The sequence below is a fragment of the Littorina saxatilis genome, linkage group LG2 (assembly GCF_037325665.1).
Source record: "Littorina saxatilis isolate snail1 linkage group LG2, US_GU_Lsax_2.0, whole genome shotgun sequence".
In the NCBI taxonomy this organism is placed as follows: domain Eukaryota; kingdom Metazoa; phylum Mollusca; class Gastropoda; order Littorinimorpha; family Littorinidae; genus Littorina; species Littorina saxatilis.
In genome coordinates, this window is record NC_090246.1 from 1,064,315 (window position 1) to 1,080,817 (window position 16,503).

Genomic DNA, 16,503 nt, shown 5'->3' on the forward strand with positions numbered 1-16,503 from the left:
AAATAGTCTATGCTGAAGTTGAATGATCCTTTGTACTGACTTCAATGCATGATCTTTTTCAGACTGAGAGAGGAGATAATGTGACGATGATACAGCAGACCACCTCCAGTGAAGAAGTTGTTAAATAAATTCCGAAACTCTGGAAGATGACCACCTGTTAAAAAAAAAGGTCAGTCAACATATAGGCCGACTTACTTTCAAAGTACATCTTACGTTTCATTTATTCCCTGACATCATGCTACTGAACAAACAAACACAAAAACAGCTTTTTGTTTTAGGAGAACGGTCCTCGATGTGACAAATCAAACTTAGTTTATTTTTATTTTTATAAAGGGTCAAAATTGGGCTGAGAGTTCACCATGCCCAAGCCCATGATTGCACTTTCTCGTGAAAACTTCGTACCATTTTCAGTTCAGACGAACTGACATACAAGACATACTGACATTCTGTTACCTTTCAATGCAAAAGATCGGCATCTGACAAAAAGCTAGACAAACATTCTTTCACCTTCCCGGCCAATGCCAAAGATCGGCCTCTGACAAATAGCTAAACATACATTCCTTCAACTTCCAATGCAAAAGATCGGCTTCTGACAAAAAGTTGGACATTTATTCAGTCTTCTATCTTCCAACGCGAAAGATCGGCCTCTCACAAAAACTAGACTGTCATTCTTTTACCTTCCATGTAGTGCAAAGATCGGCCTAATGCTTAAAGCTAGAATTCAATCTTCTCCCGTCCAATGCAAAAAGTCGGCAGCTGGCAAAAACCTAGACATACATTCTTTAACCTTCCAATGCAAAAGATCGGCCTCTGACAAAAAGCTTCACATTCATTCTTTAACCTCCCAGTGAAAAAGATCGGCCTCTGACTGACAAACAAAGCTAGACATTCATTCTTTAACCTTCCAATGCAAAAGGTCGGCCTCTGAAAAAAACCTAGACATTCGTTCTTTTACCTTCCATGCCAACATTTGCTCTCTGACAAAAAAACTTGAGATACATTCTTCTACCTTCCAATGCAAAAGATCGGCTTCTGACAAAAAGCTGAACATGTATTCATCCTCTTACCTTCCAGTTCAAGAGATCGGCCTCTGATTAATAAAAAGCTAGACATATATTCTTTTATCTTCCAGTGCAAAAGATCGGCCTCTGACAAAAATAACACGTACGTGCGTAACAGGTTTTTTCCAGTGTTTGTTGTAGTGCACGCATAGTGAGACATGAACAGGAGGACATAAATGAATGCATGTTGCTTTGTTTCTATGAGGGAGCAAAATTACAATAATAAGTTCTCTCGCAGCGCTCTTTCGTGTATTGTTTTAATGTTAAATGAGCTGTTAGACATAATAAATAACCCGGACAATTACATGGATGTTGATGAATGCGAGCAACTGAGGCGATGCATCATCTGTGATATGTATGTTGCTGAGTACGTGTTACTCTTTTAAAAGAAATACAAAGCATCTGCAATTGGTTGCAAAACAGGGCGCGTATACCGGCACGGTTGGCCTAGTGGTAAGGCGTCCGCCCCGTGATCGGGAGGTCGTGGGTTTGAACCCCGGCCGGGTCATACCTAGGACTTTAAAATTGGCAATCTAGTGGCTGCTCCGCCTGGCGTCTGGCATTATGGGGTTAGTGCTAGGACTGGTTGGTCCGGTGTCAGAATAATGTGACTGGGTGAGACATGAAGCCTGTGCTGCGACTTCTGTCTTGTGTGTGGCGCACGTTATATGTCAAAGCAGCACCGCCCTGATATGGCCCTTCGTGGTCGGCTGGGCGTTAAGCAAACAAACAAACAAAAGGGCTCGTATGCAAGACGGTACAACTGCATGTTGTACGACAAGCGCCCCGAAGTTTGATAGCTCTCGGTCCGAGAACTTTTGTCATACTGCCGAATTCATAGGCATCCCTTGTTTACGGTCGCTCTGCGCGTGCGCCTGACGCAGCAGCCGAGCCCTGTCAAGGCTGCGCTTGCTGTGGTTGGCCGAACATGGCTGGCTCACCCCAAATCGGCGCAACGCAAACATCTTGATATGCACCAGACGCATGAAACCGCAACGCGAGTATCACTTGCGAGACAAGAGGCTAGGCACCCATTCTGTTCGCAAACTGAATGTTGTCAGTTATCACATCCGTCAAGTCAACTGCAAAAAAATATCGTGCATGCGGAATATAAAGTTGTGCATGTATCCCGTCCCCCAAAATCGTATGTCTTAGAATATTTCTTCTTTCCAGGTAACGCTGCAAACTGATGGCCGCAATCTTGAATTCAAAGTTATCGTAACGACAACAGTGCTTATCGGTAGGGATAGGCACCTCTAACTTTATCGTAGGACAGTGCCTATGATAGACGCTATCTTTCTTTGTGAACTCCACGACAGGGGGTTATCGGAAGTTTTCTGTTTCTCGTACCGACAAAACCACTGTCGGATCCTTCCTGAATATGGGCCCAGGTATGTTAGAGTGCCCCTATTTTCAAAATGTTACGTTTGTTAAATTAATAGTTAATATATGAGCACACGCATTCTCTCCAAAACCCTACCCCAGTTATCCACACTAATCTCCCACCCCCACCCCAGAAAGACAGACAGAGACACAGGCACAGAAAGACAGACACACAGACCGACAGACACACACACACACACACACAGTGGAGCAGAACAATGTTTCAATTATCTGTTTGTAGTTTCCTGAAAGACAGACAGACAGAGAGACAGGCACACACAGACACACACACAGAATCAGGCACACACACACACACACACACACACACACACACACACACAGTGGAGCAAAACTCTATTCAGCCGGTAGCGAAAATAATAGGTTTTTATTCTAGGTCAGTATCAATCTCATTGTGGCAAGACATAATGCACAGTCACAACAACTCCTCACTGCAAAACAAAACAATAAATTCACGCTACAGCAAATAACCAACACACACCAAATAAAAAAAATCCACAACAGAACATTCCACCATACAAGCTCCCTCTGAATAAGGGCTTAAAGGGACAGTGCTTCTCCCACAGATCCCCTTGGGGTTTCAGTCACACTTCAGTCATCTATTCATGAAAAAAATTACCGAGTTTTACTGCCTTTTTTGGTGCAAGGAGTCGAACACTGCTATTTTGTGAAAAATGTATTTATTATTATTGTCCTGGTAGCTTTGTGTGAGGCGGAAAAAGCCACAGTAATTACCGGATCAGGTCCTGCATGACATGTGAACTAATTACGTTAACAGCCAACATGGAGGTTGAGTGGTCTTGACGAGAAAGTTCTTTCTATCTTGTGTAGTCGACGTCAAAACACTGTGTTTGATGACGTAAGACAATGTTAAAACATAGTATTTGGTTCCATTTTGGCATGTTGCATGCAGTCTTAAGCCTAGGATTATGGTTACAGGAAATGTTAATCACATTTCGTTGCTGAATGTTTATGCATATTACATCACATTTGTGAACAAAGTTCATTTGTTGTTGTTGTACGCTTATTATAATCATAATTATGACTGACATCATTACCACCATTCGTGATCATTAACTGTGTCTATTGTGATCAGTGTCCTCAAATCATTGAGGCTGCTATTGGCATAATACTGATATACACAGATATTTTCCTAGGATTTAGCTTCTTTGGCAAATTCATCAAATGGACATACATTTGTTGGCAATTTTCAGAAGTTTAGGGCAGGTCTTTGTTCGTTTTCTTTCTATCTTTATTTGGTGTTTAACGTCGTTTTCAACCACGAAGGGTTATATCGCGACGGGGAAAGGGGGAAGATGGGATAGAGCCACTTTTCAATGGTTCACAAAAGCACTTATCAAAAATTTGCTCCAGGGGCTTGCAACGTAGTACAATATATTACCTTACTGGGAGAATGCAAGTTTCCAGTACAAAGGACTTAACATTTCTTACATACTGCTTGACTCAAATCTTTACAAACATTGACTATATTCTATACAAGAAACATTTAACAAGGGTAAAAGGAGAAACAGAATCCGTTAGTCGCCTCTTACAGCATGCTGGGGAGCATCGGGTAAATTCTTCCCCCTAACCCGCGGGGGGGGGGGGGGAGTGTGTGTGTCTTTGTTCGCCTTTCCCCACACAGCAGAAAAGTTGGGCAGCTCTGCCTAAATTATGACAAAGTTTTCAGATTTTGAAGTTTTCAAATAGCCTTAAGACGATCCTGTATGGCTCTACAAGCCATGACTATACCAGAAAGAACCAGTCTGGCTGGTTTGGAATGAGAAACATTGCCCCTTGTAGCTTAACAGGTAACCTCCAAAGAGCATCAATTTTTTGTGAACAATATCTTCTCATACATCTGCTGGCATTTATTAACAATGTCTATATTGAATTTAATACACAGCTAAATAAACTGTTCTGTCAAAAACACAAGCTGTTACCACATGACAAGCTTTCTAACCTGAATAATTTGATATTGAAACTTATAAAACCAGAGTCAACAATTCAGCATTATGAGCCGTTTAGTGCTGGATATATGCAACTGCGTATTGAATATACAGTAGTGGCATATTGGAGAGAGAAAAAAAAGAAGTTTAAACTGAGCTCTTCATGTGATGACCTAAAGCATAGATATATCATGTAGGTCCCTGACTAAAGCAAAAGATCCTCAGTAACATGAACAAAGCAAACAAACAAAAACCCACCCCCATTGTATCTTTCAACTTTAAAATGTCAAGTTTTTGCAAACAGTCCTTAAAACCAGGTTTCTGGGAATGTAACTGATAAGATACAGATGTGCACAGTATAGAGATACAAAGTTTTAAGCAAAACAGTCAACCCTAACCCTAACCTGTGTAAATTTTCTGTAATTTCACAAACATATTTGGTGTATAGATACATTTGATCCTGCCCAGTCCAAAAACACAAAGACCAAAAAATCAGCAAATTATCACCTGCTGACAGTTTTAAGCAAAAGTGTATCGTACAAGTTTGTTTGTTTGTTTGTTTGTTTATTTGTTGCTTAACGTCCAGCCGACTACGCAGAGCCATATCAGGACGAGGAAGGGGGGGATGAAGGGGGCCACTTGTCAAGCGATTCCTGTTTACAAATGCACTAACCCATTACTTGTGTCCCAGCAGGCTTTAGTAAAACTAAATTAATACCTACTGGAAGATTACCAGTTTCCAGTATGTTAAAATAGGCTTAACCTATCTACTGCTGGACTTACATCAGAACACTAACAGATTAAACTATACATGAATCGCGAGACAAGCGGCAAGAGAAGAGATTTTTGGAAAAAATACAGGTGAATGAGCAAGAAGGCAGAAAAAAGAAAAGAATTCATGAAGAAAAAGAGAGCATGACAGGAAAGAGGAACCAAAAATCTACCTAACAGCAAACTAGAAAGCTCCTGCGGTTCCAAAAACAGGAGGGGCTTTTAATTTCATAACCGCAGTGCCCCACTGCGGGAATCGTACAAGTTATGCCCCTCTTCTTTCTCACTGTTACAAATAAGCAATATCTTTTCATACTCTGAGGAGATTTTTATCTTCCATTTTCAACACATTTTAATAGATGAACTCCCAAAACAACTTTCAGGTTCATATGGGTTGTAGCAAACGTGCTCCTTGTCCACTTGTTCCAGGCACACCCCTCACTAATGACTGGTCTATGATGTCACATGGGAAAGTTTGCCTCAATAATCGCAAGAGTATTCACTCTTTCACAACCCATACAAACCCAGACAGAGTTACTGTTCAAACATTGTCTATTCAACCACAGATTAAAAGCAAAATATTAATAACAAAGATAGCTTGTGTACAGGAAAATAAATGGGAAAATCATGCATAGTTTTACCCTGAAAGAAAAAAGAGCACTAAACTGACACTTGAACTTCACACTCGTGCGGCCAACCATAATATCCCTGAAATCCAAGCAAATACCATCTCCATTAGTACATTTAAAAAGAAATATAGTATCACAGTAAATTCTCTCACCAATAATAAACAAAACCCAGAGAATACAGTATTAACAGCTCTAGCCATATTTTGCTCATGTAAAACTAAAATCAAAACAATACTTATTGGTGTTATTTCTGTGTGTGTGTGTATAGGGACTTCACTTGTGTGTGTTTGTGTGTGTGTGTGTGTGTGTGTGTGTGTGTGTGTGTGTGTGTGTGTGTGTGTGTGTGTGTGTGTGTGTGTGTGTGTGTGTGTGTGTGTGTGTGTGTGTGTGTGTGTGTGTGTGTGTGTGTGTGTGTGACTGAGGGTATGTGTGCGCACTACAACATAATTGAATGCACAATGTCATCAGTTTTTTTGCAACTGCTTTCATGTGACCAATTTCAGTTATGATACTAGACACTCTGTATATTTCCTGCTAGCTGATTACTTCTCCATCTTTGCTTACCAATTTCTATTTTTGAAATAGAAAAAGTGAAAGTACATGTATTCAACATTCGTTCTGAAAACTTGTAGTTTCTGTGATTTAGCTGTTTTTTGGTTAAAAATATTATGATTTATAATTATTATCATCAGTCCCATTTTATCATGATTAGGATTTCTAGTCTCGTGATCGATCCAAAGCTAACAATGCAGCTTTCATGTTCAACAATATGGTTTTATTGATGCATGTAAATGTAAAATGCTTCTCATAATTTACAACATATTCACATAACTTTGTTTATCAAAAAGGAATATGCCTGAAATAAAAATATAACCCCCCCCCAAAAAAAAAAGATGGAACACAAAGAAAATGCTATCTCAAATTACCTGTGCTTTTTACATGAAACCTTGTGGGGCAGGAGAAGGGGAACGTTGTAACAAAATCTTATGGTAAACTGAGCTATCTCTAAATCAGCCAAACATTTAACTGCACTACAGAGACAGCAAAGCTGTCTACAAATTCAGTGATCAACAACAAGTCTACAATATGCAGACCTATCTGTTGGGGGGAAAGGTTGGTAGGGTGGGTAAAGGAGAGAGAGAGCGAGAGAGAGAGAGAGAGAGAGAGAGAGAGAGAGAGAGAGAGAGAGCGAGAGCGAGAGAGAGAGAGAGAGCGAGAGAGCGAGAGAGAGAGAGAGCGAGAGCGAGAGCGAGAGAGCGAGCGCGAGAGAGCGAGCGAGAGAGAGAGAGAGACAGAGATAGAGAGAGAAAAAGAGAGAGAAAGAGTGTAAGGGGTTGTGGAGGAGAGCTTTCCTACAGCCTACCACTAGACAATTACAATTTGTTTAGAAAACTGAGTTCTGATCTCCACAAAACTTACAGTGAAAAACAAGAAACAAAAAACCAAACATTCCACACACAAAAACACGGCCACAAACCACACCAAAATATTGTGTAGAAAATACCAGCCAGCATGAGTAAACAACAACATATTAATGATCATGTAGAGTGTTAATATAACATCTCTAGTAATACATGTACAGTAGGATACAGTCATAGAATCAAAGACTTTGCCATAATAATCTACTAAACTAGTCAAGACACTTTGGCACATTTCAGGTTTTCAGAGTTGGTGTGCACAAGAAAGCCCTTGACTGGGTGGGAACCAAGCTCTGGTTCAGAGAGGTAGAGATCACAAACAAATGTCGTTTTCAACCAATCTTGACACGGTGCTGGGTTCTAACACAGTTGGGCACTTTCTCCCGCACACCACTCCAGGGCACAGTTTTTCTTAACCAACTTAGGACTTGTCCGATGCTGTATGAAAAGGCACCCAAAACTGGAATAGCTTTTCCCATTTTTAGAACCCTATTTTGGCAGCCAAAGTACAAGCTAAAGGCACCGTCCTTCTCATGTTAACAACTTGGGTCACCATCTCAGATCTGCCCAGGCTTGTGCATGCGATAAGGCCATCTCTCCACGTGGACACATACCAACAGTCAACAGCCCGACTGCTTCGTGTGTAGGGGGGGAATGGTTTTGAGAAATTGAGAATGAAAGTGGCTTGTTCACTTGAATGCTAGTTATTCCCTCAGGTATTCCCTCAGGTATTCCCTCAGGTGCCAGGAGGTTGGTTCCGCGTACCTCTCGCTTACTCCATTTACACATGAGCGCGTTGTTAGATCTTCAAACAGCGCTCTGCCTCATTTCTTTTAAGATTTGTGAGAAATTAATTTCTTACAAGCCAACAGTTAACAGAATTGTATTTATTGGAAGGACTGTGCCTTTAAGGTATAGCTGTGCCTTCACATTTGAACACTTTACATAGAATTATAAATAGAAATAAATCCACATGCTGCAGACCATACATACACAGGTTAACTACTTACGAGGGCCGATTTATTTTGCATGAACATCTGCCTCACTTTTTGTTGAGAAACAGCAGCAGTATTTATTCAATAGTGGTCTTATTTGTTCAGATGCTTTCTCAGCTCCTTTTTTGGTGCTATTCTACGCTTTATCTTGCACACATGTTCACAGTACTTACGGGAAAATTCTTACTTGAGCACACACGCACACATACACATGCCTATCTGCACAATATGCGCATGTAGACAAGTACTTAATGATTAATCCACCACATACAAACAATGAAACATGCACCCTAGCATCAAGTTCCCAATGATCGCTTACACACACACACACACACACACACACACACACACACACACACACACACACACACACACACACACACACACACACACACACACACACACACACACACACACAATCAAGTTCACCATAATCGCTTTCACACACACACACACACACACACACAAGTTCACATTGTTCGCTTTCTCCTCACTCTCAGCCCCTTGCCAAACCAGCCTGGGACTGCTGCCAAGGTGTCTTTCTGCCTCACAGGGAAGTCAACATTTGCTGCAGACTCGTCATACTCTCCAACATCCACTTCTTCTGCTAGACTTTCAGCACCAGAAGGGTACGATGCTGAAATGACAGGATAGGATGCTGATAAGTCTGTACTTCTAGCAGCATAATTTGCACTCGGTTGCACTTGCATAGCTGAGAGAAAGGGCTGCAGATGAGGCTGGAGGCTGATGCCAGCATCACCGTTCAAGTTGACTATAACCTTCTCCTGAGACGCACTGCCATCCAAGTTCCTGAGAGGATGGTGAGGAGGTTGACCTTGACTGACCTGCAGGTCAAGGTCATCAGGCAGGTCACTCATAACCTGCCAAACTGCAGACAGAATTTCCTGATCGTTGAGGATGAGAGTATTCAGGCCCAGGCTTTGCTGGGCCACGATGAGATCAGAGGCGTCTGAATAGACAGGTATCACAGGCTGTCCTGAGAAATCGCCAGACCTTTGCTGCAGGGGCTGCGATTCTGTTGAGCAATTAGTTGAATCACTGGGGGGTTCCCGCTTCTTGTTCGATGAGCGCGACTTGCGAGGGTTCTTGCAGTAAGCATGGTCAAACTGAATCCTGCGGAGAAGCTTTGCATAGTTGGAAGTACAGGAGGAAGAGGATGCAGCTTGTGGTTCTGAGGCCCCTGAGTACTGACTGTCCTGACCTCCGCCAAGACTGACTGATATGGATTCGGCACTGGGAGCGTGGGCGGCACAGTGCGTGCTGGTAATACTGATGGGGTTGGTGGACAGATCCACGCGAAACACGTCGTGATCTTGGTCGGCCGGATCCGAAGGGAAGACATTGAGAAGGGTGCGCAGCTGGGGGTAGGAGCTCCCCGGAACTAGCGTAGCCTCCACGCTCTGTGGAAGGAAGTTCTGGATGCTGGGGAGAAGGGAGGAGGAAGACGCCAGGTGGTCAGCAGCCATGCTGCAACTGACACTTCCCTCTGTCTGATTCACTTGCCCGTTGTCTGTTTCGTTTCCTGTTTTGTTCCACAACCCTCGGCTCTTCAGCATTTCTTCCAGCTTCAAGCGCACAGGGTCGAGGATGTGACCCGCTTCAGATTCAGAATGGGTGAAAGTCTGCTCCACACTGTACACATTTTCCTTGTGTTGTATCCCATTTTGAACAGAATGTGAATAAAGAGCTGCGCTGTCCAGAGCCAGATAACCAGTGTGGTTCAGCTTGAAGTCCTGCTCTGTTTTCATCCCTTTCGGGTGGTGGTGGTGAGCTGATGAACCGTTGCTGGGGACCCTCTGTGAGACCTTGTTCCTGTTGTTATTTTGCTGAGCAGATTTGTGTTCTGAAGTCTGGAGACTTCTCTTGCTGGTGATCAGCTTTTCCTCTGTTTTGACTGGTGTGTGAAGTCTGAACAGAGGGTCTGTTTCTCTGCAGCAGGAGAAAAGGCATAATATTATTACTGACATCCACAAAACAGATAGACTGCTAACCTTCCAAAATCCAAAATGTCACATTTTCTTTTGTCAATAATTAAACGTTCCAATAACCCACAATTTTATTTAATTTTTATTACAGACAGATATATGCAGGAGTTGTTGACGTGTACAGAACACTTTGAAAATACCACAATACAACTTACAAGTGAAACTCATAATACCCTATCAACCATGGGTAGTCTAAAAACACTTACACTGCCATCTGCAATATCACTATGTTATAGTTAACAACAGAAGAAAATCACACAAATTCCATACACAAGTAATGACTTTAGCAACATACTGCTTTTGAGTTTTTGTTTGTAAATTACTAAATCCACACCTTACAAAGCAAAAGCAAAACTCTTCAGCCAGCACACACAAAATTCAAACACAAGATAGTGTACATGTGTGAAATGAGACTTATCAAGAATACTAACTAAACATCAGGGATGCTTGTACTCGAGTGACCTGGTCACGGATAGCCATTTCCGTTGAAGGGACAATTAAAATACAAAAACCAACTAATTCTTGTGACCCCGACTTAAATTAGCTCCCTTTGTAAGAGAAGCCGTAGGCAATATAAACCCCTCCATTTCTTTGTCAAAGCACACAGCACTAACTTCTTACCTGCGATACTGAGGAACCGCCAGTCCAAGATAATGAGCAACTCTTCTCAGGACATCATCACATCGACCTGAAACAGTTGCATGTGACACACGTCTGTAAATAAAACACCCAAGGGAAGAACAATTTGCATAATTTTGATCATCTTTAAGATGTCTTCATGGCTATTCCTACAAGAACATGTGATTGGCCCCTCCAATGTTTGTCCGAGAAAAAATGTAAGGGCATTCACTCTTTCACAACCCATACAAACCCGACAGTTATTTTTGGATTTTGTTTATTCCATGAAGATAATTATAATATAACCGTAATTTCTCCTCCTTGAGATGATAAAGTTAATTTGATTTGATTGATTTGATTTGATCTCACTCACCATGAATCTTAAGGCTAGCACGCTCATCTTTGGGCGTCCACTGCAGGTTGACGATGACCATGTTGGGCCGGTGTTCTGGACGCATGTCCATTCTCCATAGACACGGGTAACAGCGCAACACCTGCAAAATAACACACACATTACATCCATGGCCACAACAGAGGAATACTCCTCCAAAAATCAATCACATCTTTCAGAGACCATGCAGCTCGCCAGTAACTCTCAGTGAGAAACAAGGCCGGTGATCCATTACCAAATAATGCTCAAAGCTCTCTGGGAAAGTAATCTTTGAGCATATCCAAAGAACAATTCACACAAGCACAGAGACTTATGCTTTGAAATTTGACCAGTTAGTCTTGTGTAAACAGCTTAGCAATTTTATTGCAACCAAACAATCGTCAAAACCCTTACAACAAAGTAAAGTACTATAGAAATTAGTACCATTCATTGTTACTCACATGATGCACAAAAAGTCTTTTCTTTTGAATATCATTTGTTGCGAAGAGTTTAAAAAAATTCTAAAGCCAAACTTAAAACGCATTTGTTGCAATGCCAGATTTTAATATGAGTTGGCTGCTTTCTTTCAGCACGTTCTCATCTCCGGCAAAAACAAAGGCAGTGCTTAACCCAGCAAGGAAGAAAATATAAACCAACCTTTAAACTGGAGCCAAGGCAGATAATCAGGTCGGATTTGCTGGCAGCTTTTGCCGCTTGGCGCCACTTGTACGGCGACTTGAGGCCGCCCTTCTCTCCAAAATGGACAATGCTGTCATAGAGGTTCCCCCCACACTTGCTGCATGTGCGACCTGTCTTGTGACGACCTTTTGATGTGCGCTCTGTGACGTCAAACAGTCGTAGATGCTCCTTCTGGGGTTTGCAGCTCTTACAAATCTGTAAGAAATGTGAAATAGTTTTTACAAAACGAAGAATGAAAATAAAACAGCTTGCTGTTCCGTAACAGAATGGCTAACTTAAAAAAATAATTCATAAAAGCTTGCCTCGGAGCACATGGTTATTTAACCCATGAGTGATTTAAAATTTATGGCATTAAGACTAATACAGCTACAAATCTTGTTAATTTGTATACCTCTATGAACATATTCCCATGAACCTCTGACAAGGAGTGCCGAGGGAAACCACTGCGTACATGAAGACCATCGCAGTTCTGGGACACCAGGTGCTTCACCTGAAAATACACAATGAAATGGTAATTATTAATTTGATACAGACAACAGGTATATCTAAATCCTAAATGTGTGTAATTTGTAAAAAGACCTGGTGAAATTGTCACTTATAAATGCTTTACTGAAAAGCTGCAACTGTGACATTTGCTTAGAAAAACAGGCAAATTCGCCTCATGACATCACATTATAATTTTTCAAAGGTATATATCAAGAGATTAACTAAAAAAGCATGTAGTTAAAAAAGAAACCTGTTGTTCTTCCTCTAAGGGTCTTTGTGCCAAATACAGCCTTAACGTCTTATTAAGTTTCCGTATCAAAAGCTCTCAAAACACAAACTCCCTCAAATAGCAAGGATTTAAAACATCACAATTTACATTCATGGTAGATCTCCAGAAGAGACTACAAACAGACGAACAACTGAGCATTCTGTGAGACATGGGAGGGGGATTGATCTTCTAATCTTCTTCTGTGTTCATGGGCTGCGACTCCGACGTACACTCATACTCTTGAGTGGGCTTTTATATGTACAGCAATTTTTCATCAGTCGTGTAGACAGTCATACTCCAATTATGGGGGATGCATGGTGGGTGTTTTTGTTTTTCTATCAAACTCTGAAATGGATTATTGCATCTTTTTCGTGGGTACTTATTGTTGTGCTTGTGTGTACACACGAAGGGAGATAAGGCACTAGTAGGTCTGAACATAAGTTGACCTGGGAGATCAGGAAAATCTCTACCCTTAACCCACCTGGTGCAGCCAGGAATCCAACCCTAAACCTTCCACATGTCGGAACCACTAGACACACACCTGTCTTGATCTTCCCAGCTAAACACCACTGGCATGGCTTACCTTTCCCTCTTTGAAGAGCTTGGCAATACACATGTGGGTGTATGTTGGTTCTGCATCTACAAGATCCTGTGCCCTACAAACATGAATCAATTGATCACAATCAAAACATCTTTAAGCACACACATAGAAAATTCAGCCACACAGAGAGGGGCATATGCACATACGCACATATTCACACAAGCAAATGTGTGCACACATATTCAATCATACACAGCAATGAACAGACAGACTGAGCATCCTAAGTAAGCAGATTATCTAAATCCTTAAGTTTTCAAGCATTCTGCTTCAAATTCTATTGGGAAAATAACACCATACTGGAAGCAACAGCTAAAACATTCAAAACTGCTGTCATCATTTCAAAAGTTTGAAAACAGACATGTGACAATGAACTGACTCAAGCCATTATCACACGAACACAAACACATATATACTGAAATATTGAAGACAGTGACATTCTTGAAATACCTGAGAGCTTGTCCTTTCTTCAGCAGTGTCCACACCCCATTGGGACCTCTGTAGTCTGGGATGGAAGCAGCCTGCAAACAAAATCAAGCAAGGAGAAAATGAAACAAAAGAAGCATGATAAACAACCAACAACTGAAATTCAGTGAAATAAAAAAAATAAAAAAAAGTTTAGTAATTAGAACATTTAATTTGTGACAAAACAAAATAATTTACAAGTACATCGACCCAATGGTCTTTATATAACTAACCTTGCTTGTTTTTTTCATTCTAGACTTTGGAACAGGAGCAGTCTATCTTTAAAAAAATAATATTTATGTCTATCTATGTTTTTGGATTTCAACCAACAACCGAGTCGAAAGCAGACACACACACAGACAAACACACATACACTGCCTTATGTCCAAAGAATCACACACACACACAAACACACATGCTTGGAAAATGAGAGGTATGACTGACCGTACTGATGCCAGCACCAGTGTACAAAATGGCATTTTTGGCCGACTGAATCATCCGTGCCAACTGTCTGCATTTTTCATCCAACAGGGCAGGGTCATCTTCAATCTGAAAGTGAATGAAATTACCAATGTATTTCAGAAAAAGATATTCCAATGTTTCTCTGTCAATAGTGAATCATCCCAATACAAATACAGTGAGAGGAAAATGGCAGAAAATTAGTTTCAACTTCAAGGCTTTGCTCTGTAGTACCCATTCACCATAATATAATTAATGATGATGAAATGCATCATCTGAAAATGTTTATCATTTCATTTCAAATTTTGAAAGAACTAAATTACAAACCAAAATAATATATCGCACTGATTGACATGCATACAAATTATTTTAAATCTGTTCACAGCTACACGGTCAGAAGGCAAGAGAGAGAGAGAGATAACAGTAAAACATACATGTGTAATACAACGTGACTTGTGCTTATCTCATTTACACAGGTGTTTTACAACATTCAAAATTCACACATTTTGCTCAAATAAACAACAACCAACACATAGCTATTTTTAGAGGAAAACCCTCACCTCAAGAACTCTCTCCTTTAGCTGCAGCTGTCGTTTGGCATTTTTCTCTGCAGTTTTCACAATCTCTGGGAGCTGACCAAGTGTGTGAACTTCTTCTTCTGTCCGTTCAGCCTCGCATTTCTTCAGAATGTTTTTCACCTGGGAAAAGAGTAAAGAAATGTTAAGTGACCAAGGAATGATTTACAAACTTGGGTGAAGTCCCCATCAAACTGGAAGGAGAAAAATGGTTGCCGTTAATGTTAATATAACTGCAAGCAGATGAAACAAGTCAGCCAGGCAGCATTACCCCAAGGGTCTAACACAGAAAAGTTCCCGAAGAGATTGTCTTTGGATAAAGGGATATATATAATGGACCCAAAAATAAGTCCAATCCCCCCAAGAGCTAAACAGTTGGGGTTGGGGGTAAGAGCTAGATACAGTTTGGGTTGGGGGTAAGAGCGATACAGTTGGGGCTGGGGTTAAGAACTATACAGTTGAGTTGGGGTTAGGGGTAAGAAATATAAAGTTGGGGTTGGGTGTAAGAGCTATAGACTCATAGAGTTGGGGTTGGGGGTAAGAGCGATACAGTTGGAGTAGGGGGTAGTAATTATATCTGACATTCACCACACACAAGGAGTACCGTAATCTAAAGTGAGTGTTTTAGTGGAGTCAGTACTTATGTCAACAAATTTAAAAAATGATCTCTCTGACTATTCCTATATTAGTGGTACATTGCTCAGATACTGCTATTAAGTTTGACCCAGGACCAACATAATGGTGACATGTAATGATGTATGTTAAGTAGTTAACATTGTTATTGTTAATAATGTTACAACATAATTTGAGGCTCTCAAGGACAAGAACAATAAAAATAGAGGGGGTGGGGTGAACTGAAGGCTATGGGAGAGGAGGGAGGTGGGGGCGGTTAGCCATGCTGATGCAACCGGCAGCTGACATTAATAAGAAAAGGAGGGGTGAGGTGCAGGTCAAGTGAGGGTGAGGGGACAGCCTGTCGTGTAGCGTGTCTTGGCTGCCTGGCTCCGGTTGGTGGCAATCCTTCTCAAAGAGGGGGGAGAGGGGGGATGTTTAAGTGGACAGTAAGGAACTGTGACTGAAACCAATGACAGATTTTGAGGTTGCCAGGCGGGCGGGTAGACTAAATGAGGTATTTGAACTCTCCTGGCACAATTTCCACCCTCCGCGTGTGGGCCGGCGGGTGGCGTGTATTTACATTTTTAGTTCAGTTTTATATCCACGTGCAACTTGATTAGTTGTAAACATTTTACTTCATGAAGACTGAAGTTCTTGAGTATTCAGAGAAATGCTTGAATAAATCATTAAATGATTAAATTTCAATCGATCAAAATGTATTCATGCACTGCCTTCCCTACTAATTTATTCAACAAGTCAGTTCATGAGTCACTCCTGTAAGTGAAAAATGTCAGATTTGTCATGATGCGTTCAAACTTCCAGTGACAAAGTGAAACAGTTATCACAAAAGAAAAGTGAACAAAACGCCCAACAGCATGACTGAACTTGAACATGGCCTTAATTAATTTAGTCCATTGCCCGTAAATCATAAGCCACAAATAAAGGATCATACCTTCTTTAGTTTCTTTTTTATCTCTTGCTTTGCGCGGACTTGGGAACTGAGCAAACGACCAGTAGAGGCTAATCTTTTTGGTCTACCAAACCCTGTTAGGATGTTGTCGGCCATTTTGACAAAACATCACATCTGAAAGTTTGGATAGTATTTGATACGGAACAATCT

At 41.1% G+C, this 16,503-nt stretch overlaps 2 protein-coding genes across 2 annotated transcripts in view; both read right to left on the reverse strand.

Annotated features, from left to right (window-relative positions):
* Positions 1–1,180, reverse strand: part of LOC138957516 (spermine oxidase-like) — a 13,168-nt gene extending 11,988 nt beyond the window's left edge. Inside the window, exons 1-2 of the mRNA XM_070328632.1 lie at positions 1,068–1,180; positions 1–154 (exon numbers count right to left, since the gene is read on the reverse strand). The exon at positions 1–154 is cut by the window's left edge and continues 32 nt beyond it. The gene's annotated coding sequence lies outside the window, so the exon portion shown is untranslated. The remainder of the gene's footprint in view (positions 155–1,067) is intronic.
* A 6,636-nt stretch (positions 1,181–7,816) lies between these two features.
* LOC138957722 (uncharacterized) lies at positions 7,817–16,454 on the reverse strand. Its single transcript, XM_070328783.1, has 10 exons — positions 16,336–16,454; positions 14,754–14,891; positions 14,179–14,283; positions 13,720–13,790; positions 13,255–13,327; positions 12,309–12,407; positions 11,876–12,112; positions 11,222–11,342; positions 10,852–10,918; positions 7,817–10,174 (listed from the first exon to the last, which is right to left on the reverse strand). Exons 1-10 carry the CDS (start codon positions 16,447–16,449, stop codon positions 8,695–8,697), a joined length of 2,505 nt encoding a protein of 834 aa, XP_070184884.1. The 5' UTR covers positions 16,450–16,454; the 3' UTR covers positions 7,817–8,694.
* Between the last annotated feature and the right edge of the window lie 49 nt (positions 16,455–16,503).